This window comes from Periplaneta americana, chromosome 1, assembly GCF_040183065.1.
Source record: "Periplaneta americana isolate PAMFEO1 chromosome 1, P.americana_PAMFEO1_priV1, whole genome shotgun sequence".
NCBI classification, from domain to species: Eukaryota; Metazoa; Arthropoda; class Insecta; order Blattodea; family Blattidae; genus Periplaneta; species Periplaneta americana.
The window spans coordinates 207,633,784-207,659,950 of record NC_091117.1 but is presented as its reverse complement, the minus strand read 5'-3'; the positions used below and the strand labels follow the sequence as shown (position 1 = coordinate 207,659,950).

At 35.2% G+C, this 26,167-nt stretch overlaps 1 protein-coding gene across 1 annotated transcript; it reads right to left on the bottom strand.

The window, feature by feature from the left end:
• Window positions 1-2,768: 2,768 nt before the first annotated feature.
• LOC138706769 (alpha-L-fucosidase-like) lies at window positions 2,769-22,645 on the bottom strand. The gene is made up of 9 exons (XM_069836438.1): window positions 22,227-22,645; window positions 19,670-19,811; window positions 16,995-17,101; window positions 15,091-15,251; window positions 12,423-12,624; window positions 8,791-8,931; window positions 6,881-7,043; window positions 5,674-5,821; window positions 2,769-2,985 (listed from the first exon to the last, which is right to left on the bottom strand). The coding sequence occupies exons 1-9, from the start codon at window positions 22,441-22,443 to the stop codon at window positions 2,887-2,889; spliced, it is 1,380 nt and encodes a 459-aa protein (XP_069692539.1). The 5' UTR covers window positions 22,444-22,645; the 3' UTR covers window positions 2,769-2,886.
• Between the last annotated feature and the right edge of the window lie 3,522 nt (window positions 22,646-26,167).

Genomic DNA, 26,167 nt, shown 5'->3' with positions numbered 1-26,167 from the left:
TTTTTCCGGAACAATTACTCCTAATGCCTATTTTTGCGAATTGTACTATTTAAAATAATGCAAAGAATAAAAATCCATTCCTAGTAGTGAGCGTGTATTTTCATTATACTTTCAATAATTCTTATGTGGAAATGGAAAAATTTCCTTTTGGAAAAACATACATTAGGAATAAGTTCTGTTTCGGAAAAAGGTCTTAAACTTAAACTTAAGGGAGTTAAACTCGTGATTGATAGGTTTCGTAGATACTGTACATCATTATAAACCATGCTGATTTTTTCTGCATAGGCCTACCGCTATTTAATATTTTCATTTATTAAAATGCTGATAATTCATTTTAGAATATATAATGTGCGTTGAAATAATACAGTAAACGTTAATAGTTCGGAGTTTCACGATAGCATTCACTGCAAAAGAGACAAGAACAACACTATGTCAGAAAGAGATAGCAATACGCTCAGGCGCTCAGTGATACATCACGTTTTTAAAGTTTAGGAGCCTATAGAGCTCACTGGTTCATACCAGGTAATTCTAGTGTGGTTGGTGGTTCAATTGATGTTATATTGGACGTGTGCGTAATAGAAGTGGAATTCGTTGATGTAGGCCTACATGGTGTATTCAACTTATTCAGGATTTCCGAATGGTGCTCTTCATTTATTTGTAAATCGGATTTCAGAAGATGCATAGGTATGATAAGTGATTTTTATTAATTCTTGTTCTTGAATGCCAATGCGAGTCATATTTGAAACTGCTGTGCATCGACTGGAGTGGTTTGTAATTTTATATATATTTTTGACGTCCAGACCAGCGCAGTTTCAAATGTTGCCAAAGAAAGAAACAAATGCTAGGGACGCGATAAAATTGTGCGATAAGCAGCCATGATTGGTTGAAATACGTTCTTTCGTACCGTTTTATTGGTCTAAAGTAGTATGACGTAGTAAGAGTGTAATAGTCAATTAAATCCCACTCGAGTTTTGATTTTCTCTAGATAAATCAAAACGTCTAGTGAGATTACTGTTGATAAATTACCTGGCTGACTAGTTTCGAAGCCTAGGCTTCAGAGAATAACGGAGACCACATCGAAACTAGTCAGCCAATATGAATCTTGCATTCACTGCTTGAATCGTAAAGTTGAAAGATGCATCTTAAGAGAAGAAAATGTCACCTGAGATTATATGACAGCTCTTCCACAGTTTCTTTACTCTCAGCTTTTTCTTGAAGGAAGATGATTGGATGAGGCAGTTGTATAAGTGTATTATTTTGTTAAGTGGGGACTTCCCCTTTTTTCTACTGAACTTCCTTATGGAGAAACTGTATTCATTGAGTTTATTATTATTCAGACATTCAGGCTAAGCGGACTGAGATTACGGTGAAGTGATTTTGTGATTTGTCACTTAAGCAAATAATATATTTGAGATAAGTAAGAAAAGGGTAAGTTTGTGTAAATGAGTAAGCCTACTGGGAATCTGCTGACAATTAAATTAATCTTACCTTTGAAATTAAAGCAAATAAACCTTCATATGAAAAGTTTTCTTTGTACAAGAAGATATTAATGTTTCATCATTCCAAAAATTTATACTGAGTGGAGGGAGATTAGGGATACTGTAAAAACTTGTAAGTTCCCGTATTTGATATTACTTTATTGAGGACTGAGTGCAAAAATATTTCATTAAATGCTTATATTGGCCATTTAATTATGATCTAGTAGTTAAAAATTAGCAGAATTGTTGCGAAATACGTAGGTCCTATAATAAAAAAAGTATTTATCTTCATGACAAGATATTCTTTAACTAGCCATACCTGTGCGCTCCGCTGCACCTGTTAGAAATAACTATAAAGTAATTACATAATTGAAATAGGACGTTTGATCCAGGGAACATTCGTGTTTGATAGAAGGATAAATCGTTTAATATGTTACTTAATTTAAATTGTATTTAAATAATTAAAATGCGGTCATTTTGGTCCAGAGAACACTCAGAAGTTACTGTAATAAAATTATAGCATTATGTCCATCTAGAGAAACTACACTTTACAATGGTGAAATAATAATTAATTATACAAATCAGTTAATTTAGCTTTCGATATTACTTCATACAAACACAGAAGCATTCTCTGTAGGCTATGTTTCGGAGCTTTCGATTGTTGTTGTCCAAGGCCCCTTATAGACGTAGTCATTTGTTTTCATTTCATTACACCGCCTTAGATGGCATTGTATTTTAATTTTAAAACTCATTTATCTCATTAAATATCAGTCCTAACAAAATTTTGCAAGGAATAAAACTTATCGGAAATCATTTTTAAAGAAACTTTTGCTATGTAACATATTTCACAAAAAACAATAATAAGCGAGATATTTCGATTTATTTAATTCAGGCTCCCTTATAACCCCCCCCCCTTTTAAATAACGTATTTTGAATGTCATATAGCCTAAAATCTAAGTTACAGCGAACTTAATTTATATTCCAATTTTCATATAAATCGGTTCAGCCATTATTGGGTAAAAAGGTAACAAACATCCAGACAGACAGACAGACATACAAACAAAAATTTCAAAAATGCGATTTTCGGTTTCAGGGTGGTTAATTATATATGTTAGGACCAATTATTTTTGGAAAATCGAAAATTACCAGAAAAATTTCGGCTACAGATTTATTATTAGTGTAGATGAAGTGAAATGATATGAAAAGAAGGAATAGGTGATATGAAAAGAGGGAATTTGTGATTGATGATGAAAGTAAGAATGTATACATATTATTATACTAATATATTCATGCCATTTAATACTTTTATTTATTCATTTATATAAAATACACTTAATTTCCAGGGAACTGCTGAGATGAAATGTTATGCGTGCGTTACACAGTTGCGATTAATCTGTGGCCTGGTTTCTTAGGACACATTTGTCATCTTGAGCACCCACGCCCATTCACCTGACACTCTCGCTTTGTCAGGAAATGTTACAACTGTGGTATTTCCTCGTGTTTCCCACTGTAAAAAAATTGCAGTCATACTATTAGCTTTCAGATACTTGAGACTCAGAATCAACATTTCCAGAATTTAAGTTACACATTTATCGAAGTAATTGAAGAACTCCCTGAAGAAACGAGGTAGCTCCACTTTTACAAAGTTGTGGAAAACAACAAAAAATATTCTAAAAAAATTAAACTTCTGAGCTTCTTTCCTTTTTCAGAGTATGTCCTAGGTACCCAGAAACTTCATTTTATCATTCACTCATTTATTGCAATCAGTAATATAAGGAGGTAAAATATAAACTATAATCCCGTCGCTCTAATTTCCGGCAGCCAATCATGTTGCAGGTCAGCTACATTTAAATGTGTGCGTCTTGTGATTTGCTGGTGAAGACGTTATTCATTTCTTAAGGCTCGATAAATACTTAATATAATCGCCCGCCATTTTGGCTCTTTCGTTGGTGTTCGCAGAAAGCACACGAAGACGTTATTTGCCGCTCAATTATTTGCTGAATTAGAGTGGTTTGATTTATTATTATAGGAGCTACGACATGATAATGTTTAACGGTGTGGCAAATAGATTCCTTGTATGGTAGCTCGGCAACGAAAGAACAAAAATGGCGAATGATACTACCTACCTAGACTTTATAGAGCCTTCACTTCCTAAGACGTAAGCAAGGGGACGAGTCTCACCGGGAATAACAACGTCGCGACTATAATAATGGAGTTATTTCCTTTTCGCAATAAAATTGGATATAATTAGCCACATTTTACACTGAACACACATTTACTGTGCGAATGTCATAAAACTACAACATAAGACATAGCAGATTATATATACCGATATATATATAAATAAATATATATATATATATATATATATATATATATATATTCCAAGTAAGTTACATCGAGCTATCCCTTTCTTAGGAGTTTAATAATATTTTGCTCGTTTTTGCTTCCTTTTCGAAAAAAAAAAATTGTTTTATGTGAAACATTTCATAGTGTGTTTTGAGAAAGCCTTTGATTTAATCCCCAATATGCTCATTCAATTTAAGAGAGCTGCGTATTATGATAATAAATTATTGAAAGAATTTTGGTTTTGTGCTTTAAATGTGCAGACATTTGATCCGAACAAATGTAACATTTTAAAATGTCTTTGCAGAACGCAAAGTTATATTTGTTCCTATCAAATTTCTGCACATTTAAAGGACAAAACTAAAATTCTTTCAATGATTTAATGTCATAATAATCTACTCCAGCGTGACGAAAATGTGATCATGCACCGAGCCACTGTGTAACCTGCAACGTGCATAGCACCTTTTGCAACTAAATGATTGGAAGCTTACCTCCAATTCCGCTATAGCTTACTATTAAACGCTCGGAATCACACCGTTCTTGCACTAAAAGATCGGGCATATTTTTTAACGTATGAAACAAGCAAAACATCAATTTGGCCAAAAAGTGAAGCCATCCCCTTTTTACAGGTAGCCCTTCAATTTGTAGATCATAGTCTAGAAATAATTGTGCACTAAAATCTGTTAGTACTATACAGAGTGGATGGTAACCTCTGCTCCAAAATGAAACTGGTAATAGATCATGAGAAGGTAAAGGTAAAAGGTATCCCCGTAACATGCCATGAAGGCACTTGGGGGGCATGGAGGTAGAGCCCCATGCTTTCCATGACCTCAGCACTAGAATGAGGTGGTGTGGTCGGCACCACGCTCTGACTGCCTTTTACCCCCGGTTAAGACCCGGTACTTAATTTTATAGGAGGCTGAGTGAACCTCGGGGCCATTCCGAAAGTTTGGCAACGAGAAAAAATCCTGTCACCACCTGGGATCGATCCCCGGACCTTTCAGTCCGTAGCCAGCTGCTCTACCAACTGAGCTACCCGGCCGCCAGATCATGAGAAGAGATTTAAAAATTCTATGTAAGTTTTTTCTCTAACATTCACTATTTTAGAGGAAATTCTATGTTTCTATGAAGCATTTGACAACAGTGCAGCTACTCTAGGAAGTGGCGTGCACTCATTACCTTCCCTTTCCCTCTTCTGTACTCAGTAACACGTGACATACGCTGCAGTGCAAGATTTATTTCAATGTTTTTTGCTATTATTGAATTTAAATTCGTGGTTAAACGGTTTGATTTGCGAAAAAAGATTCAAGACATTAACTGTTCACATTATTTGTACCTATCTGCTTGTTTAGCAATCAGGCCATTACCGTAATAGAGTGCTGCAAACATTGTTTAATGACTGTTTATTATTTTCCTGCTTAACGATGCTTCATCGAAGAAAAAATATATTAAGAGTTTTGTTATATTTAACATTTAGCATCACTTGTTAAATTTTGATACAGAGGCTACCATCCACTCTGTATTCAGATAAATTAATTTACCGTACTTCTTTATAGTCATGTTGTGCATAGGCAGCATTCTCTTACAAATCTTGTGGTAGTTTACAGAAAGATATCACAATTTGTACAATATTCCAGACTGGATAAATACATTAAGTTCAATAAATATTATGACAAATAAGTATGCATCCCTAAAAGCATATAGAACAATGTGTAAGTCATCATTTCTGTTTGTGAGACTTTGATTATGTAACATTGTAATCTACTAAGAATTTTTTTCCCTGTATTTCTTAAGAATTATATTACAATATCCTTGTATTAGTTATGTATCGTTAATTAGAATGTCTTACCACCAAGTCTCCTGTATATCCCAAAAGTGTAACCGTAGACTCCTGAACCAAGTGAGGTGCACCAAGTGTCAAGTTCCCACTCTGAGGCCAGTCCAGTACAATGGCATACACATACGAGTCTACTGTATTATCCCCACTCTTGGTGTACCTGTTTGTAGACAAATTTATTCAATAACAAAAGCTTTAGGCACCTAATTAATATTTTAGTATGCAGATTATAATGAATTCAAATTTATGGCATATTTAAGATAAAAGTGTCAGTAAGAAATAAAATTATTACAAGTCAATATAGATTATACAACTAACTAAGCTGTTATATACCAGATCAAAGCGAGGGGGGGAAATATATTCAGATTAAAATAATATTTCTGAAGATACTGGACATAGTAAATGTTTTTAACATCAAATCATATAAAACATGCTACCAATACCGAGGATCTAAAATACATTGGTAAATCGTACACTGATATACAGAATCGAAGTTTGGACTAGAAGACAAGACGAAAACAAGCTAATCCCAGTAGAGATAAAATTCTTCCAAAGAAGAATGGATTACACCTTGTTGAAACGTGAATGAAATTATTATCCATGTTGAATCTATCGTACACTACTTTAACACTTGAATATAAATAATTGATTAAATGGCGATCTTACGTGTTAATTGTGTAAGCATGTGCGGCTTACAGCTGTTTCGGTGTTTCTTTACACCATTCTCAGAGCCTACTAGATCGCGGCGTCATCTCGAACTTCGCTGCCTGTTGTGGGGGTGCATTCAATTGTTGAAAAGTGTTGAAATGTAGAGTCAAATAGTGTGTGTGTTCTGAAATTGGTCTGTGTGTTGAGAATTTGATCGGGGTGTGTTTTAGTGTGTCTGTGTATTTCATATTGTTCTAGTGTGTTGAGTTTTTGGTTTTTGGGTTGTATGTGTAGGATTTACATGTCTGTATTTATGTTACTGTATGTGTGGTTAGTATTACTTATGTGTTCGGCATATGTAGATGTATTGTGTCCTCTGGTATTGCTTTAATGTGTTCTTTGTATCGAGTTTGGAATGATCTACCTGTCTGTCCAATGTAGAAACTGTCGCACCTACTGATCTGTCACCTCTCGCTGCAATTCAGCTGTCGGTGTGATTCCTGACTTACATAACGTCATTCAAATCCGTTATCAGAGATCGGGAACAACCCTGTAGACCACTCTTACTTACCAAACACCAGGAGTAAGAGTGTCATTTTGGGATGTCCACGGTTTAGAATAATAGATGGCCTCTCCATTGAGATCAAGCCAAGAGCCCATATCTCGCAGTCTTTCTTCAAAGATTGGAGCAATCATTCCGTCCTTGGTAGGGCCAACATTCATGAGTAAGTTTCCTGATGGTTGAATGAAGAATTTTAGTTCTTACATAATATTTATTGCATTTTGAATCTTGCGTACACTACTTTTAACACTTGAATATAAATAATTGATTAACTAGCAGACTTACTCGTGTTAATTATGTAAGTCTGTGCGGCTTACAGCTGTTTCGGTGCTTCATCACACCATCCTCAGAGCCTACTAGATCTCGGGGTCATCTCGAACTTCTCTGCCTGTTGTGTGGTTGCGTTTGATTGTTGAAAAGTGGAGTCAAATAGTGTGTGTGTACTGAAATTGATCTGTGTGTTTAGAATTTGATCGGGGTGTGTTTTAGTGTATTTGTATATTTCGTATTGTTCTAGTGTGTTGAGTTTTTGGTTCTTGGGTTGTATGTGTAGGATTTTCATGTCCGCATTTATGTTATTGTATGTATGGTTAGCTTTGGTTATGTGATCGGCGTATGTAGATATACAATTCAATTTCAGTACACACACACTATTTGACTCCACTTTTCAACACTCAAACGCACCCACAGGCAGAGAAGTTCGAGATGACGCCGAGATCTAGTAGCTCTGAGGATGGTGTAATGAAGCACCGAAACAGCTGTAAGCTGCACAGACTAACATAATTAACATGAGTAAGTCCGCTAGTTAATCAATTATTAATATTTATTTCTTCAGTAATAGGTATGTACAGCTCTATTTATGAAGATAAATTTAATCAATGAAAATGTCTGATTTTGTGCAAGTAGATGAATAAACTTACTTAGTGTAATTATATTGCTCTAAGAATACTGTTTTTACTGGCAAATTCTGCTATGCTGAATGTCCAAAATATTAATGCACATTTTTTTTTTTTTTTTTTTTTGAGGAAACAATATTTAGTTGGAACTTTTATCTTTAAAAAGTTGTAATCATTTAAACATCATTCCAATATAGACTGATTTATATCTTAGAGTATTCATCATAAGCATTTATGAACAACCGTCTGCCAGAAGCAAAATTTTACCACGCTTCACTTATAAGTGTAACAATAGTACATTATGCAACGAGCCTATAATGGTAGTAATTAAGACGCGAGTATGTTTGTTTATGAAACGAGCACAAGCGAGTTTCATAATTTTCATACGAGCGTCTTAATTACCATTACAGGCAAATTTCATACGACTTTTTATGCTCGACCATATTTCTAACTTGAAATTATTCATAAGTATTCATGTTATGGTTATGTAAGTGAGGAACGGAACTGACCTGAATTGTGAGATGTGCGCAGACGCGAAAGTATTGATTTTTTCCGAGGCACGAATGTGATTGACCTTGATATAATCTAGAGAATAACATGAAGATTAGTCTTGATATAACCTGGAAATTGATTTAGAATTGAAAAACGAGATGACAAATTGAATTTATTTGAATATTATTTACAATTAACGCTAATTATTATAGTAACAGAACATAACCTTCTACGACAGTATTGGATTTCCAGCCTCCGTGACTTTTCGCTAATTGTCTTTCGATTGCATATCCGAGAATAATCGATACTTGCGGTTTTATAATGGTATAAAGGTGATTTCTCATTGGCTGAACAACTGAATTATAATGAATAGGTGTACTTTAATGAGGTGAATTAAAGGGCTACTACCAGGTGTATAATTACTACATTTCGGCATGGTCGAGCATAAAAGAAATTACGACTTGGAAATCATTAAGAAATTTCACATATTCGTACGCATTAAGATAAATTTTAAGAACTAGTGTTACATACCTCCACAGCTAATTGTTTCGGCTAGAGTCTGTAGCAGTTCATCCATCGTGAGGAATTCAGAGAGCTTAGCATTTCTGCGATATCCCCAAGACCTCTTATCAATCGTCATGCAATTCTCCCACTTATGTGCGAGTAGCATGCCTGTTAAAACGATGCCAATGTTAGTACTGTATAACCACAATAATCATTGCGAATATATTTGTCACACAGAATAATTATATTGACACATATAAGAATAGACTCTTCAGTCTGAGTGCTGTAGACCAGTGGTTCCCAAAGTGGGTGTCACGACTCCCTAGGGTAGTGATATCAAAGCAAGCGCATTTTTCTGACCTTGACGTCGTGCGCGGGCAGCAAGCGCTAAGTATGGAAAGAGGAAGGGTTGTGTATATGAATAAGCAACCTGTTGGATTAAGAAAACAGTGGTGCACAAACTTCAAATGGAAGGTGAAATTTTATGTCGTTATTTTTATATGGCTTCTTTCTGTTTAATATTATCTATATTGTCTGTAAAACAAAAGTACTAACACTGATTTCTTAATATTGCACTTGTGTTTTAAATCTTAATAACATAATAGAGAGTTAAGAAGGAATATTCACTTAAATTCCACAGTAGTATAATATTATACTGTATTAAGTGGATGAAACACATCATTCATAAAGAAAGTGATATTCCAAAGAAAGAGGTAGAGTATGACATGATAAGTTGGAATTTATATTGATGGTATCTTTAGCCTTACAAAAGTAATCAATAAACTAATCAAAACAATATTACAGTACAAAGCAAAATTACCTAGGTACTGTATCTGTTTTAAGTGTAACTAATATTACATAACAAAACTATTATCGCATTATGCTTTTAAGGTGATATTTGTGAGCAACTTCCTATCATCAGAATATTAAATTATTTTCTCGAAATCTGCTGAAGCTATAGAGCTAACATTTTTACAACACATGGGCACGTATCTTTTGCTTATGATGTAATAGTAGTTGCTTTGTTAATTCATTTCCTTACAAACAATTTCCATGCAAATATTTTCAAAATTTTCAATACACTATCTTCAGTAATACGTATATACGGTATATTAGATTTAGAAAATATTCTGTAAGGCTGCAAAATAAATAGGCCTATATCTGAAAGTTGAGAAAATAATTTCTTTTGAATAAAAAAATCAAACTTGTGAAAAATGAGCATTAAAATTAAAACTTGCATTCTTATAATGCACTTATACTTCTCAGGCAAATCTAAAAATTAACATGGATACAGTTTTAATAAGTTCTCTTCCCTTTATCTATTGAATCAGTGCTGGCCATACCTGAATATAGCTCGACCAAGCGGCATATACCACCTCTTTCGTCTGTCTCTTTCCTTTCCGCTGTAAAGTGCTCAGGCTCTCTTGGGCTCTAAAGCGTGCGCTTGCTCCTTTGGGCATCAATTGACATGCCTGCCCTAGGGGGTCGTGTAGAGAGCTGAGGGGGGCCGCGAGATGAATTACAAAATAAAACCAAAAGCACCTTATTAACATAAATTTATTTTCAATTCAGAAATATGAATATAAGCAACATTCAGCATGAATATAAAAAAAATATTTCATGCTTATAAAGTAAACAAATTAGTAATGCAATAAACTTGCCTATTTTTTTTTTTTTTTTTTTTTTTTTTTTAAGAAAATAGCTTCTTAAATCTGAACTGTGCATTGGATACACACACAGTGGTATTTTCAATTCAAAGAGATTTCTCGCTTTTGTTTTGATGACAATCTTACTAGCTGAAAAACTTATTTTGTATAAACAGACCTACAAGATTACAAATGTTATAAAAAAATTAAGAGCTACTTTTGCAAGCTCGAGGTGTTTTTGCATTCTTTTGATCGAAATCTGATCTACACTGAGCGAAAAAGTCTAGTTTTAACATTACAGCAGTATGTATACATTTCAGTGAGTTTCTTACCTTTTTTTAAAATTTAAGTCAGTTGAACATAACTGGCTAAAAACGGATTTGGTATCCATTTGTGACTGTGAGTTTTTTCCGGAAATATTAAAAAGTTGTTGTTCAAAATTGTGCAAACTTAATTTCATGTCCGCGAAAACAAATTCAGTACTTGTTGTAGGCCTACTAGTACGTAGCTAAATTTTCCATGAGTGTTTAATGCAATGGGATGAATCAAATTTCTTTTTGTGAAGTGATGTCAACCAGAAATAGAGTTTCTTTACTCGCCTACGCAGTATCAATCATAACCTTACTTATCATTCACAGTAAAAGAAAGAGAGCGGAGGGAAGGGAAATTGATTGTGTGTAAAATTACTATAACAGTAAAGTGATAAAATATAAGGAAGTTACTTTCAGTAATGTTTTTAGAGTGTATACCTACAAAACCAACATCATTTTAAACCAGAAGTAAATCTTTTAAGGAGTGTGTTCTGTATTGCCATATATACATAACACTGTAGTCCCATCGCTCTAATTTCTGGCAGCCAATCACGTTGCAGGTCGGCTACATTTAAACGTGTGCGTCTTGTGATTCGCTGATGAAGATGTAAAGCATTTCCTAAGGCTGGATAAATACTTAATATATAATCGCCCGCCATTTTGGCTCTTTTGTTGGCGTTCGCAGAAAGCACATGAGGACGTTATTTGCCGCTCAATTATTTTCTCAATTGCAGTGCGTTTGATTTATTATCATAGGAGCTACGACATGATAATGTTTAACTGTGTGGCAAATAGATCCCTCGTCTGGTAGCTCGGCAACGAAAGAACAAAAATGGCGAACGATACTACCTACCTAGACTTTATAGAGCCTTCACTTCCTAAGACGTAAGCAAAGAGGAGGAGTCACGCCGGAAATAACAGTATCGCGAATATAATTATATTCAGTCTTGTTAACATTTAATTTAGATACTTGTTTATTAATTCAGTTAATTTTACTACCGTAGTATTGCATTTAAAAATGTAATTTGTATTTATTTGGTTGAAAAGGTAAACATTTATTACATTAAATTGCAATAAAAATGTAAGAACGAGCTAAAATAGCGGGTGTTAGAAATTGTACTTCAATTTATCGGTACAGTATCTTAGTATTGCCATTTCCTAACTGCCCTACCCTGCATTCAAGATGGTGATTTGGAACAATATTTCTAATGGACAACAATTATCATAAATTATGGGATATAATATATGGTGATTACTTTCACGTGTTAATATTGAACCGAGTTTATAAATACCTAGTTGACTAGTTTCAGCTTGGGAGCCATCTTCAGAACGTTGAATTAAGTTTATAAATCCCCAGTTGACAAGTTCAATATTAACTGTTTAATCTAGATGTATATTATAAATTGTTGAATTTTAATATTATTTTAATATTATATTATGAACAGGATATTGATTGTTGGATACTAAAACAAAATACAATGGCAGAAATGAATATTTCACCATAGTTCATTACAGTTACTCATATCTCTCACCAGAAGAGAAAAATTCCCTCTTGGGGCATTCCTTGATTCAATTTCCAGCTACATCAGTGAGATTTTTGGTGGAAAAACGACATGAAATTATAATATTGGCACAATTTTCACTCATCATGAAAAAAAAAAAATCCAATATAAAAGAGTAACTTATTGAATTGACAGTACACCTGGGTTGTAACGATCAGCATATGTGTAGTATCCACCATGTACACCAACAGTTCCTTTGCCCCAGCGGTCATTAATAACGACTGTGTCTTTGACAGGACTGTCATTATAGAGCCATGCTATGAACTCCTTAGAAGTCCAGTAATCAGCATCTGCAGGCTGCTCCCCATCTGACCAGATAACCTCTGGTTTGTAATTTTCTACCTAGAATGAATCACTTCATAATAAATTATAAAAATTACACATTATGTAAGTGGTTATTGTTGTTTTGTGCAGTAATTAGGTTGTCATCTTGAAGTGAGCGACTTCATTTATGTATCTAGTAGATCAGCTATGTAAATTAATTTTACATACATGCATCCTTACTGTACATACACGTACTGGTATGTATGTTTGTATGTATGTATGTATGTATGTATGCATGTACAGTGAAACCTCTCCTTACGGACACCTCCAAGATACGGACACTCCTCATATACAGATTTTTATGTCCCAAAAGAAATAATATAGAAATAATAAAAAATTTAACTCTCGTTTACGGACACTCTCAGACACGGACATGGACAGCTGTTTTACAGTCCTAAAACTTGCTTTACCTCCTGACTGTGGACAGAACTTGGAGTTCAAGACCTAATGTGTTACAAAAATGGAAAATTTAGTTTCGAGAACTGTACAGAAATTCCTTAATATGAAAGAAGACAATAAGGGTCTCGTAGGCTATCACTAGCCCAGCCAGCTACCCCTTGTTAGCTGGAAGTGGGTGGATAAAATTTTAACCTGTCTGATGGGTCTAAGGTTTCCGCGATTGTGAAATTGTATTCGACACATGATAGGGTTAGTAGGATTATTCTCTTCACTTCAATCAGTTGTTCTGTTTCGAGAGACATGGCACCTGAACGTAAAGGTTAAGTTGAAAACTGTAAATTACAGTACTGCATAACTGTAGACCTAGATAAAATTGCATGGCACAGTACTGTATTTTCCTTTTTCGGTCTTATCTACTGTAGTCAGAGTTGCAAAGAATTTACTATAGTACAGTATACTGTATTTAGAATTAAACTATAGTAATACATTTCATTTAAAGCGTGAAGGGATACATAATGCATATTATAAATTTACTGTTAGATTGGGGAGCATCCCTCCCAAAAAAGGACACCTCCCAGATGCGGACAGATTGTTATGTTCCTTCGATGTTCGTAAATGAGAGGTTTCACTGTATGTGCATATGTATGCAGGTATGTACATATGTGTGTACTGTTGCTTTCTTACGTTATTTTCTTCTTATCCAGTATACTGGTACTTACAATTTTGTCGCTATTCATACATCTTCATAAAACAGTGTTAACTTAAATGAAAGTTGAATTTCGTGTTTATCCTTTACCTATTTTCAGTACCTATAGAGGAATCCAAGAAATGTGCACGCACTTCAACGTGCAAAATATCTGCTTAAAAACTTTCTTATTAAATTGGTACACACATCAAGACGTGGTTTTATGTACCATTTGTGCACTCTACAGGAATGAGAAATTCTCAACAAGATGGCACACCACCACACTATCACCAAGACATGATAACCTACTTCGACGAGACCATGTCAGACCAATGGATAGGATGAATAACCTCCATTCACCTGATTGAACTCCTCTCCGCTTTTACTTGTGTGCTATATTGCAGAAAACCAGTTAAATTGACGGAATTATGTGAAAAAATTGAAATGGCATGTGCAATTGTGCAACCATCACAGTGAAGACATTGATCAACGTTGCTTATGGAGTACTTTGCTGAACCTAGAAATACATCGAGTACTCCGAACTGAGGTAGTACAGAGTGTTCACCTACGAGTGAGGCCAGGAAAGCGGCATGTACTGATACGCCACTTTGTGCGTGCAGTTGTTGAGACACGCTCGACAATCAAGGATGTCAAGGTCGACAAGTTATCAGTTGTGAGCCAGATGTTGCAGTATTTAACACGTACAGTGCAGTTCCTTGGCACAGTTGCTTAAATATTCAGCGTGTGTGTAAAATTTGTTAACAATGCAAAACGCAAAATTCACGCTTGAACAGAGAGTTTTTATGTATGATGCATATGTGAAAACAGAGTCATGTAGAGAGGTGCATAGGCAATTTGAAGTGAAATATTCGGGTGCTCCAATTCAGGGTAGAGAAACTGTTAGACGTCCTGTTAACAAATTAGGACAACAGAGTCGATAAATGCTACAATTCCTGAGCGAAAACAAAGAGTATTGACGGAAGAAAAAATTGATGAAATCATTGCATAATTTACACGCTCTCCTAATAAATCTCTAAGACGTGTTTCACAGGAAGTTAGTGTTTCAAAAATATCAGTCTTTACTGTTGCTAAACTTTTAAAATTAAAACCCTACAGAGTATAGTAGAGAAAGCAGAAGCTTACGGATAGGCGATTCTCGCAAGTGACACCGCAGGCAGGCCGCTTTCCTGGCCCCACCCATAGGCGAACGCACTGTAGTTGTTAAACATTTCTTACTGCCATCTCTTGATGTGTATGAATTTAGTAATACAGTTTTATGCAGGATCTTTTCAAGTTGAATATTGTGTTTAAATTTTCTTGGGCCCTCTATATGTTTAAAAAAAAAAAAAAACAGTGTTTTCAACTTGGTGTCTAACCATTCCAAAAAACACATTACGTACCAGTTCATACAGTTCAGGCATAGTCTTCTGATGCACAAAATTCTGAGTGGTAAAGTTTGCTGCTTCATCCTGTTTATATAAGGGGTTGTACCATTCAAACAGCGAATGATACAATCCAAACTTGAGATTTGTGTTTTGCCTAATAGCTGCTGCTAGTTCTCCTGAAATGTATGAAAGAATTTCCTCAGTTGTCATGAATGGTTTGTATTCTATGTGACAAGATCTAGGACTAGCTTTTATGATTTGATTTTAGGGCCAGAAGCTTACATACATGTTAACATAAGCCCCAAGAACCTTTGCAAGGAAGTGCACTAGTCAGACGTGGATACAAGGGGAGTCCAGGAGGCTATAGACCCCCCTCCCTATTATTTCAAAGACTTTTTTTATTTATAATGTGACAAAGTATTATTTTTTAATTCATACTTATATGATTTCTTCACTCTCCTAACTTCATATTATTTTGCTTTCACATAAAAACTCCTTTTCCATTTCGCAGTGAATAGACCAGGTAAGTGTTACCATGGAGTTTAACAATAGCTCAGATTTTGGAACAGAAAACTAACGGTATCCACCCCTACCATGCTGTAGCTAAGTTTGCTGCCAGCATCTTTGTTATCGTACTTCACAATAGCTAGTACATTCGACTTCTGAATTGAGATGCGAAGTAATCAGTTCATACAGGTGAATTATATCATAGTCTAGTATATACAGTCGCGAAGCTCAATACGTAGTAAATATGCAAACATTAGATAGTTGCTCACCACTAGGATCGCTTATATCGCCTCATTACAGGCAATGCAAAATAGAACCGTCACAGTCTATTGTTTCTAGCACCCTCAAAACTCAAGCTTCGTGACTATATAGACTGTGATTATATACTGTAACATAGTTACTTTATAAGAAATTATAAAATGTCGAAATGTAAGTTCCAAACAAATATTTTACAATTCGTTAAGAAGCCGTGTGAGAAGTGAGAGAAAAATGCAGTATGGATGATAATGATATAGCAGATGAAGAAAAGTGTAGGTCTGTTAATGCCGTAACAGTGGAATTGGTTATGTGTGGTAAAAGTAATTATTTTTACTACCGGTAACTGCCTGTTAGATATTTCTAAATCTGTAACTGTTGCCAAGGCTTGTCAAGTCAGCCTCAAACTGTATGGAGAATAGTTGATTATTCATCTGTTAAGACAAGCAGTAATGTGACATTAATTTCACCAAGCATACACCACCAATACAAAAAGTCTGTGATTGATTTGATGAAGTTCGGGTAAAGGTGATTGTCATTTTTTGTGCTAATGAAGTTTTGTTCCCTAGGTGAATACATAAGTTAAATTCTACAAGTGGGTGTGCAAGAAGCAAAATAATGCTAGCATTTGATGTCCTTTATTTGTGTAGAAAATTATTCGTAATAAGGATCCAAAATTTAATTTTCATTTATCTCAAAACTCAGTTTTATGACTTCTTTACCCAAACACCATAAGATTTTAGCAGTACTAGCAGCAAAAAGCTTACTGAATATTCGATGCTAATCTGATAGTGTCACAGTACACCGGGGACAGAACAGCTAGAGGCTTCAGTGACATCACTACAGAAGAGCCCACACACAGCGGAATTGTTCGTTGCACTACAAACTGAAAACGTTGACCACTTACTTTCACTGATCCAGCTGCGCTCTCACAATACAATAACTTCCGTTCAGAACATTTTTTGCAGATGAATGGTACCGTACCTGCTAGTGCGGGAGGAGAGGGTGGTCGGACCTCTTAAAAGTAACGGCCTCCAAGCTTCTAGATATTCTGTCCCGAGTGTAACAATGGTTTCTCTGCTATTCGTAGTTTCGCCTTCATTCACTCAATTTAATAGAGTTGCCACGTTTAATTACTGGTACTTTACTGTTCTTACCTACTAGATCTCTGTTTGGTCCTACATCCATGGCATTCCAACTGAAACTTGCTTTGGATGGCCATAGAGTATATCCTTCATGATGTTTACTAGTGAGAATCACATATCTGTAAAATCGAATGCAGTTTCTGTTACAATTTAAGGTATTTCTGTTCTTTTATTTCGTTTATATTTCTTTTACTTACTTACTTACAAATGGCTTTTAAGGAACCCGAAGGTTCATTGCCGCTCTCACATAAGCCCACCAGCGGTCCCTATCCTGTGCAAGATTAATCCAGTCTCTATCATCATACCCCACCTCCCTCAAATCCATTTTAATATTATCCTCCCATCTACGTCTCGGCCTCCCTAAAGGTCTTTTTCCCTTTTCTTTTACTTTTAAATTTTCCGAATCAAGTATCAATATTCCAGGTGCCAGTACCGTACCTCTGTTGAAATTTTTACCATAAAATAATGTAAAATGGCAATTTGGTTTATGTTTATTTTAGGCAATTTTTAAAGAATAAATCTAGTTAAAACATTGTAACAAAAGGCACAACCTATTTACTTGCTTAACTGAACAGCTGAGGCAGGCTTCCTACAGTTCCTCTGCTATTTCATTAATTTTCCACTATCTGATCACTCTTCTTCAGGCTGATAGTTGAGCTTCAAAGTGCTTTTTTAACAAACGCAGCAGAATAGATGATCTTTTATCGTAGAAGTGCTTTTTCAGTATTTGCTTTTATAAACAAGTTAAAAACAAAAACAAGTTATATTACCGGTTGTTCTGTATGGTTGTGAAACTTGGACTCTCACTCTGAGAGAGGAACATAGGTTCAGGGTGTTTGAGAATAAGGTTCTTAGGAAAATATTTGGGGCTAAGAGGGATGAAGTTACAGGAGAATGGAGAAAGTTACACAACACAGAACTGCAAGCATTGTATTCTTCACCTGACATAATTAGGAACATTAAATCCAGACGTTTGAGATGGACAGGGCATGTAGCACGTATGGGCGAATCCAGAAATGCATATAGAGTGTTAGTTGGGAGACCGGAGGGAAAAAGACCTCTTGCACAGGATAGGGACCGCTGGCGGGCTTATGTGAGGGCGGCAATGAACCTTCGGGTTCCTTAAAAGCCATTTGTAAGTAAGTAAGTAAACAAGTTAATACATCTTGATTACACAACTTTTAACACTGTATCACTTCGGAATATGTATGATAAGAACTTTCTTGTGTTAAATTTTAACGTACCTTGTTAACATGTTCCGACTATTTTCGGTCATCTTCGGAACTGGTCGTTGTTGGTCTTGGCGCCTCTTGTTTCCTGTGTGGGTGCGTTCGTAGTGTAGAGTCAAAGAGTGTATGTGTTTTGAAATTGAGTTGTGTGTTGAGAATATCGTTGGGGTGTGTTTTCGTGTGTCTGTATATTTCATATTGTTCTAGTGTGTTGAGTTTCTGGCTTTTTGGTTGGATGTGCAGTGTTGATGTCTCTGTAGGTGTGGTTGGCATTTGTGATGTGTTCTGCATATGTGGAAGTGTTTTGTAATTTTGTTATGGCTGTGATGTGTTCTTTGTAACGTGTTTAAAATGATCTGCCTGTCTGTCTTATGTAGAAGTTGTTGCAGGTGTTACATTTGAGTTTGTATACGCCTGTATGGTTGTAATTGTTTGTTTGTGTTGTTTGTTTCAAACACGTTACAAAGAACACATCACAGCCATAACAAAATTACAAAACACCTCCACATATGCAGAACACGTCACAAATGCCAACCACACCTACAGAGACATCAACACAGCAGACATGGAAATACTGCACATCCAACCAAAAAGCCAGAAACTCAACACACTGGAACAGTATGAAATATACAGACACACGAAAACACACCCCAACGATATTCTCAACACACAACTCAATTTCAGAACACATACACTCTTTGACTCTACACTACGAACGCACCCACACAGGAAACAAGAGGCGCCAAGACCAACAACGACTAGTTCCGAAGATGACCGAAAGTAGGTCGAAACATATTAACAAGGTACGTTAAAATTTAACATAAAGTTCTTATCATACATATTCCGAAAAAAAAAAAAAAGTTAAGTTTCAACATTTAGAGATCAGAGTGTAAAACTTCCTTATGTGAAATAATTATCAAATGCTGCTTTATTTATACTACATTTCTATTACCGTATTTTACATTAAAACGCACATCAAATTTACTCTCAGTCTCACAAATATTTCCTCGTTTTTTTAATTACAGGTCAGTGACTAACTCTCTTGATAATAATTAGTCATATGTTAGGTACTATATTTATATTTCCACTTTACTATTGAGTTCAATGTTAATACTACATTTAATTTATTCTGTATACAGTATAATGGCAGTCTGCCACTGTGGAGTAACGATTAGCACGTATGACCGTGAAACGAGCGAGCCCGGGTTCAAATCCCAGTTTGGACAAGTAACCTAGTCGAGGCTTTTCCCGGGGTTTTCCCTCAACCCATTAAGAGCAAATGCTGGGTAAATTTCGGTGCTGGACCCTGGACTTATTTCGCTGGAATTAACATCTTCATCTCACTTAGACGCTGGATAACCATCACAGTTGACGTAGCATTGTAAAATAACCAATTAAAAAAAATATATAATGGCTTTTAGTGGTTGATGGAAATTTTACAGATTGATATATGCGTACTTCGCTCCAGAGCTCTGGAAGATGTCTGCCCAGTCTTCAGGGTTGAAGAACTCAGCAGAAAAGTCACGAGCAAAATCTTGATAAGTGAAGTCTGGTGGGTAGTTTTCCTTCATAAAATCTATATATTCTTGTTTGTGTTGATCTTAAACAAAAAGCAAATTTTAGGAGAATTAAAGGAGCAAAATATACCAATGAAAGATAACCATGTAATGCATAGACAAAGTTAGAAGATCCATTAAACTTAAGCATTTTACTATGTAAGAGTAATGGAACGGAGAAAAATTCTCTCCGGCGCCGGGATTTGAACCCGGGTTTTTAGCTCTACGTGCTGATGCTTTATCCACTAAGCCACACCGGATACAACCCCGGCGTCAGACAGAATCGTCTCAGATTAAGCTCCAACTCTTGGGTTCCCTCTGGTGGCCGCCCTCTGCACTATGTCATAGATGTGTATGAACGTAGGACCAAAGTCCACACATGTGCTGAGGTGCACTCGTTATGAGTGATTAGTTGGCCGGGATCCGACGGAAAAAAAAAAAAAATATATATATATATATATATGAATGAATGAATACTATTATAGTCACAATCATGCCATGGTATGAAAGAAAAATTTCACAACCTCGAGCGGGAATCGAACCTGCGACTTCCTGGTCTCTGGTCAGGCGCTCAGAAATTTTTCTTTCATACCATGGCATGATTGTGACTATAATGGTATTTAATTCATTAATATGTCACATCAACGGACGTATATACGTCACCCAAACATCGTAAGATGAAGATTATATATATATATATATATATTTTAAGCATTTTAACTTCATTGTCTTTAATTGATAGTACTGAACTTGATAAGAATCAATGGTACTACAGTACTTTTTAATATCAAATGACGTACCAGTATTGAAAGTTATATTAGTATTCTTCCTATTCGCACCATATGATAGAATGTAATAGAAAAAGCAATGTGAAATTGCCAACAATTGTCGTACCATACATTTTATGCTGTAACTAGTAAAAACCACTATTTTATATGAAGTTATATCGAAAAGTGGCCTACTCGAAATTACTCTCAACTATAAAGTGGCAAATAAAGAGGTATGGGCTATACCTATATGTATCCAAATATGTTGATGCTTTAAGAGATTAATTGTAATTACTGCCTTGTATGAACATATTTTTGTGAACAGTGACAGTAAAGTCTAGGCACTCTTTGAATTTGTTCCTTCGTATTAATTTTATAAAAGTTCTGAGGTCCACTTTATCTCCCTCATTTGTTTTCCAAGAAATCTTTCGAGGCTGTAGGGCTTAAAATATTGGTGATTTCTAGGCTGCTAGGACGCCATTTTCCCGTAGAAATAACTTTAAACGTGTTTATTTTTTGCTTGTCCGATGTGTTTTGTTTCATTATTTTGTATATAATATTCAGTGCGTAGTTTATCATTCTAAAATTTAAACATTGTTAGTTGACTTTTTTTATTTTCCATGACTGAGTCCTTCCGTGACTAAATGGTGATCAGACTTTGATGCTAACATTTTGTCTCCTATCTAGTCCATCTGTCATGAACCATAGAGATCAATATTTATGTTTGACTTCACGATAGGCACAGGGATACTTTTTCCTTTACACATCGTGTAATTGGAAGATGAATATGCATCAACTCAAGAAGCTAGTAGGACACATGAAACTGCTATTAGATAATTCAATTTTTGGAAAATAAATGCAAATTTTACTCATAGATACAGCCATTATATCCTAGTGCCCTATTCACAACGAAAATATAATTTGTATAGAATTTACCTTGGTAAATATTACAAACAAAACATGTAATTCCAATCGGAAAGCGTTATTTTCATGTAAATGATTATTGTATAAATTAATTTTATGCTCGACCATGCCGAAATGTAGTAATTATGCACCTCATTAAAGTACACCTATTCATTATAATTCATTTGTTCAGCCAATGAGAAATCACCATTGTACTGATTGTACCATTATAAAACCGCAAGTATCGATTATTCTCGGATATGCAATCGAAAGACAATTAGCGAAAAGTCACGGAGGCTGGAAATCCAATACTGTCGCAGAAGGTTATGTTCTGTTACTATAATAATTAGCGTTAATTGTAAATAATATTCAAATAAATTCAATTTGTCATCTCGTTTTTCAATTCTAAATCAATTTCCAGGTTATATCAAGCCTAATGTTCATGTTATTATCTAGATTATATCAAGGTCAATGACATTCGTGTTTCGGAAAAAATCAATACTTTCGCGTCTACGCACATCTCACAATTCAGGTCAGTTCCGCTCCTCACTTACATAACCATAACATGAATACTTCTGAAAAATTTCAAGTTAGAAATATGGTAGAGCATAAAAAGTCGTATGAAACTTGCCTATAATGGTAATTAAGACGCTCGTATGAAAATTATGGAACTCTCTTGCGCTCGTTTCATAAACAAACATACTCGCGTCTTAATTGCTACCCTTATAGGCTCGTTGCATAATGTACTATTTTCGTAAAGGAACGAAATATTTTCATGCGTACACTTACCTTTCCAAAAGTCCCAGAACCATTCAGAGCCAAAGCTTGGTACTGCAAAAACACCCCAGTGAATGAAAATGCCAAATTTGGCATCATCATACCACTGAGGTATAGGTCGAGCATCTATACTGTCCCATGTTGGTTCGTATTTCTGTGCGACAGCTTTATCTAGAGTTATTACTAAAATTAGACACCATATTATTTCTTGAATTACCAGTACGTTCATTATTGAACTTTACGGATTTCTCTAAACAGCATTAACCTTATCACTACGACTGGTCATTGATTGTCATCAAACGCCTCAATATACAGTCAAGTAGTTCATATCATACTGTCATTATCTTGAAAGACTATGACCTTGTAAATGAAATCAATAGTAAATAAGAGATGAAGAGTCGGAAAATGGTGTCAGACTATCAGCAAGCTACTCAAGGAGCAGCATTGTGACCTCTGTAACACTGAGTAGGAATTGTATATATAGTGAAGTGATTTGTTTACGTGCTTAAAAATTTTTATTTGCATGTTTAAATATGTGAATAAAGATGATTATAAGTAGAGTTCTGAGTGATAGGCACTTAAAATTACACGTAAACAGGGGAAAAGGCACTAAAATTTTCAGGAAATAGTTGCTTAATATAAACAATTAACACTAATAAAATTAAACACTGTATAGGCATTTATTTTTTTGGTTATTACAGATAACACATAATTCTGTAGGACCAAAAAATTAATCTTTATGTAGATTTATTTTTTTTCTTTTTCTATAAGTTTAACATATATTTAATTAAAGCTGTGTGCATAGTCTTACATCTTAAAAGACAATTAAATGCGAAATTGTCAATTCATAATCTAATAGTTTCATCCAGACTCTAATAAAAATAAATAATTCAATTATCTGCCACTTTTTATATCACAAACAAAAAAAAGTTGTTAAAGATTTAAGCTGTTTTCACAGTGTAAATATTTTTAAACAAAACTACCACCTAAAAATAAATTGATAATGAACTAACAGAATACGTAGGGAGTACACAATTATGCCCGAAACAATTTAAAAAATAAGAACAAATTATGTGACAATGTGTTGTTAAAAATTCTTCAAGGTTCTCTAAACTGAAACTTCTTTTTTCTCATTAAATTTTAAGGTCTCTTAAATTCACCGCTTAAACAGAACATAGCACAAGAAAACGGATACAACCCCAACATAATAGACAACATAATACGAAAGACAAAACGTAATCACAAAAACATAAGAATACAATACAAACACAAGAACACAAAAAATACATTACACTAACGTATTAAAACAAAAACACACACAAGATTGCAACCTCATTCAAGAAATTAAATTACAACATCGCATACAGAACAAATAATACTCTACAAAAACATCTCAACACACAAACAACACAAACAAAGAAATACAACCACACAGGTGTATACAAACTCAAATGTAACACCTGCAACAACTTCTACATAGGACAGACAGGCAGATCATTTCAAACACGTTACAAAGAACACATCACAGCCATAACAGAATTACAAAACACTTCCACATATGCAGAACACATCACAAATGCTAACCACACATACAGAGACATCAACACAGACATGGAAATTCTACACATCCAACCAAAAAGCCAGAAACTAAACACACTAGAACAATACGAAATATACAAACACACAAAAACACATCCAAATGAAATTCTCAATACACAACTCAATTTCAGAACACACACACACACACACACACACACGCTCGTTGACTCCACATTACACTACACAAACACAGCCCCACAGGAAACAAAACAAAAGGCGCCAAGACCAGCAACAACCAGTTCTGATGATGGCCAATAGCAGGCCGAAACATGTTAACAAGATAACATAAAATTTAACACGTGAAAGACACATAATTCGTTTTCCAAAGTGCTTAATAGCTTTAATTTCGGATACAGAGGGCTGGCATTTCATCACTTCAGTGGTATTGGTTGAATAATCTTCTTCTGCCATCTCTCTTGCACTGGTATCATCATCCACTTCACTATCACTGTTCACGTAAACCTTGAGGTGTTGAGAAAAAGAGAGATTGCCATTTCCTCATATGAGTTATCTTAACATGTTAACAACATGTAACTAATCTTCCTTGGCTATTACTCTTATCCAATACAGTGTATAGTCAGGTTCTTGAGAACATAGTGGTAGGGTGCAGTCATTTCTTGTTTCGTCAAATTCTGTCAACTGTTTATACAGCCTCGAATTTATACACATACATAGCCGAGTTTCCTAATCTACAAAACGAATTTTGTTCATATTAATTAATTTCGAAGCAGTGTTGAAGTGAGGTTTAAATAAAAGACAAATACTCTGTAAACTAATTATGAATAAATGATTCCGATAGTTTAGGAAAAATACATGTATATAGATAGAAGATTTGAAAAAGAACTATATTTTTCAGGAAAATGCCAGATATTCTAGATATTAAATATGAATAAAATTCATCCAGTAGTTTAGAGAAAATACCTAATATATGCATATAGACAGAAGATTAAAAAAATGAAATAGGTTTTTCAGAAAAATGACAGATATTCTAGATACCAGTAATAAATATAAATAAAATCCATCCATTAGTTTAGGAAAAATACTTATACAGTATATAGAAAATATTTATAAAAAAATCACTCTGTCAGTAGCACAGGTGCTGAAAACGAATATTTCCTTGAAAATCTTACATACTTACAAATGGCTTTTAAGGAACCCTGAGGTTCATTTCCGCCCTCACATAAGCAAGATTAATCCAGTCTCTACCATCATATTGCACCTCCCTCAAATCCATTTTTATATTATCCTCCCATCTATGTTTCGGCCTCCCCAAAGATCTTTTTCCCTCAGGCCTTTCGACTAACACTCTGTATGCATTTCTGGATTCGTCCATACGTGCTACATGCCCATCTCAAATGTCTGTATCTAATATATTTCTAATTATGTTAGGTGAGGAATACAATGCGTGTAGTTCTATGTTATGCAACTTTAAATCTAGAAATAAAATTTTTGCAGTATCACAGTTCTTCTTCACACTTCGTACAATGAGAAAGTAAAAATAGAGGCTTTAGTTTCGAAAAACTCTCGTACATACAATACATCTTGTGTAGCAAACTACTACTACATGTCACTGAAATAAGTCTATACAAGTTGCTGGACATTTTGCATTCAGTTATACATGGGTTGGATAAAAGTAATGGCAACAGTTCGATATTTCTGACAAGCCTTTATTCACAGGGGTACAACATTTACGTACCTTCTATATAGTCGCCCCCCTTATTTATTACCTTTTGCCAAATGTTTGGAAGGCGTCATACACCATCAGTGCGTCCATCTTTATTGATGTTCTGTATTGACCGCCCTAAAGCACAGATAAGTTCATCTCTGGTATTGTACCGGGTCCCTCGCAGTGGTTCTTTCACTTTGGTGAAAAGATCGTAATCGCATGGATCATATTGGGTGAGTACGGTGGATGTTCCAGTAGTCCGCGTTTTCCGTCTGCCTTGGAGATACAGCGTGGTGCAGTATTACCCCATCATTGTCATACGCCACAATGAACATCTCCTTCACAGCACTTTGTGTAGGGCGCACTTTCTTTGGACGAGGAGAACCGGATGCTTCCATTCATTTGATTGGCGTTTCAAGTTTGGTTCATGCGAGCGAGTCCAGGTTTTGTCCATAGCAACAATTCGTCCAAGAAAGTCGTCACTTTCCCTTTGGTACCGGTGCAACAAGGCCTTCCCGGAATGCTTTAACCCATCGTGCAACTGTGCGATATGGCAACACTGCATCGCCACATGCTTCACGCAGTTCCTGAAAACATTCCTGTGCACTATGACCTCGTGCCATTTCAATTTTGATCCAGGAACGTTGCTCTAGTTTTGTAAGAATGGTCTTAGGGCGCTCACACTATC

What these genes read in the sequence shown, in the direction of transcription:
- LOC138706769 (XM_069836438.1), bottom strand. Translation starts at nt 22,443, where the DNA reads ATGAACGTACTGGTAATTCAAGAAATAATATGGTGTCTAATTTTAGTA. An exon ending in TGCCTGAACTGTATGAACTG is followed by an intron (nt 12,625 to 15,090) that starts GTACGTAATGTG and finishes GATTCATTCTAG; the next exon opens with GTAGAAAATTACAAACCAGA. An exon ending in TGCTGATCGTTACAACCCAG is followed by an intron (nt 8,932 to 12,422) that starts GTGTACTGTCAA and finishes TCGTTTTAACAG; the next exon opens with GCATGCTACTCGCACATAAG.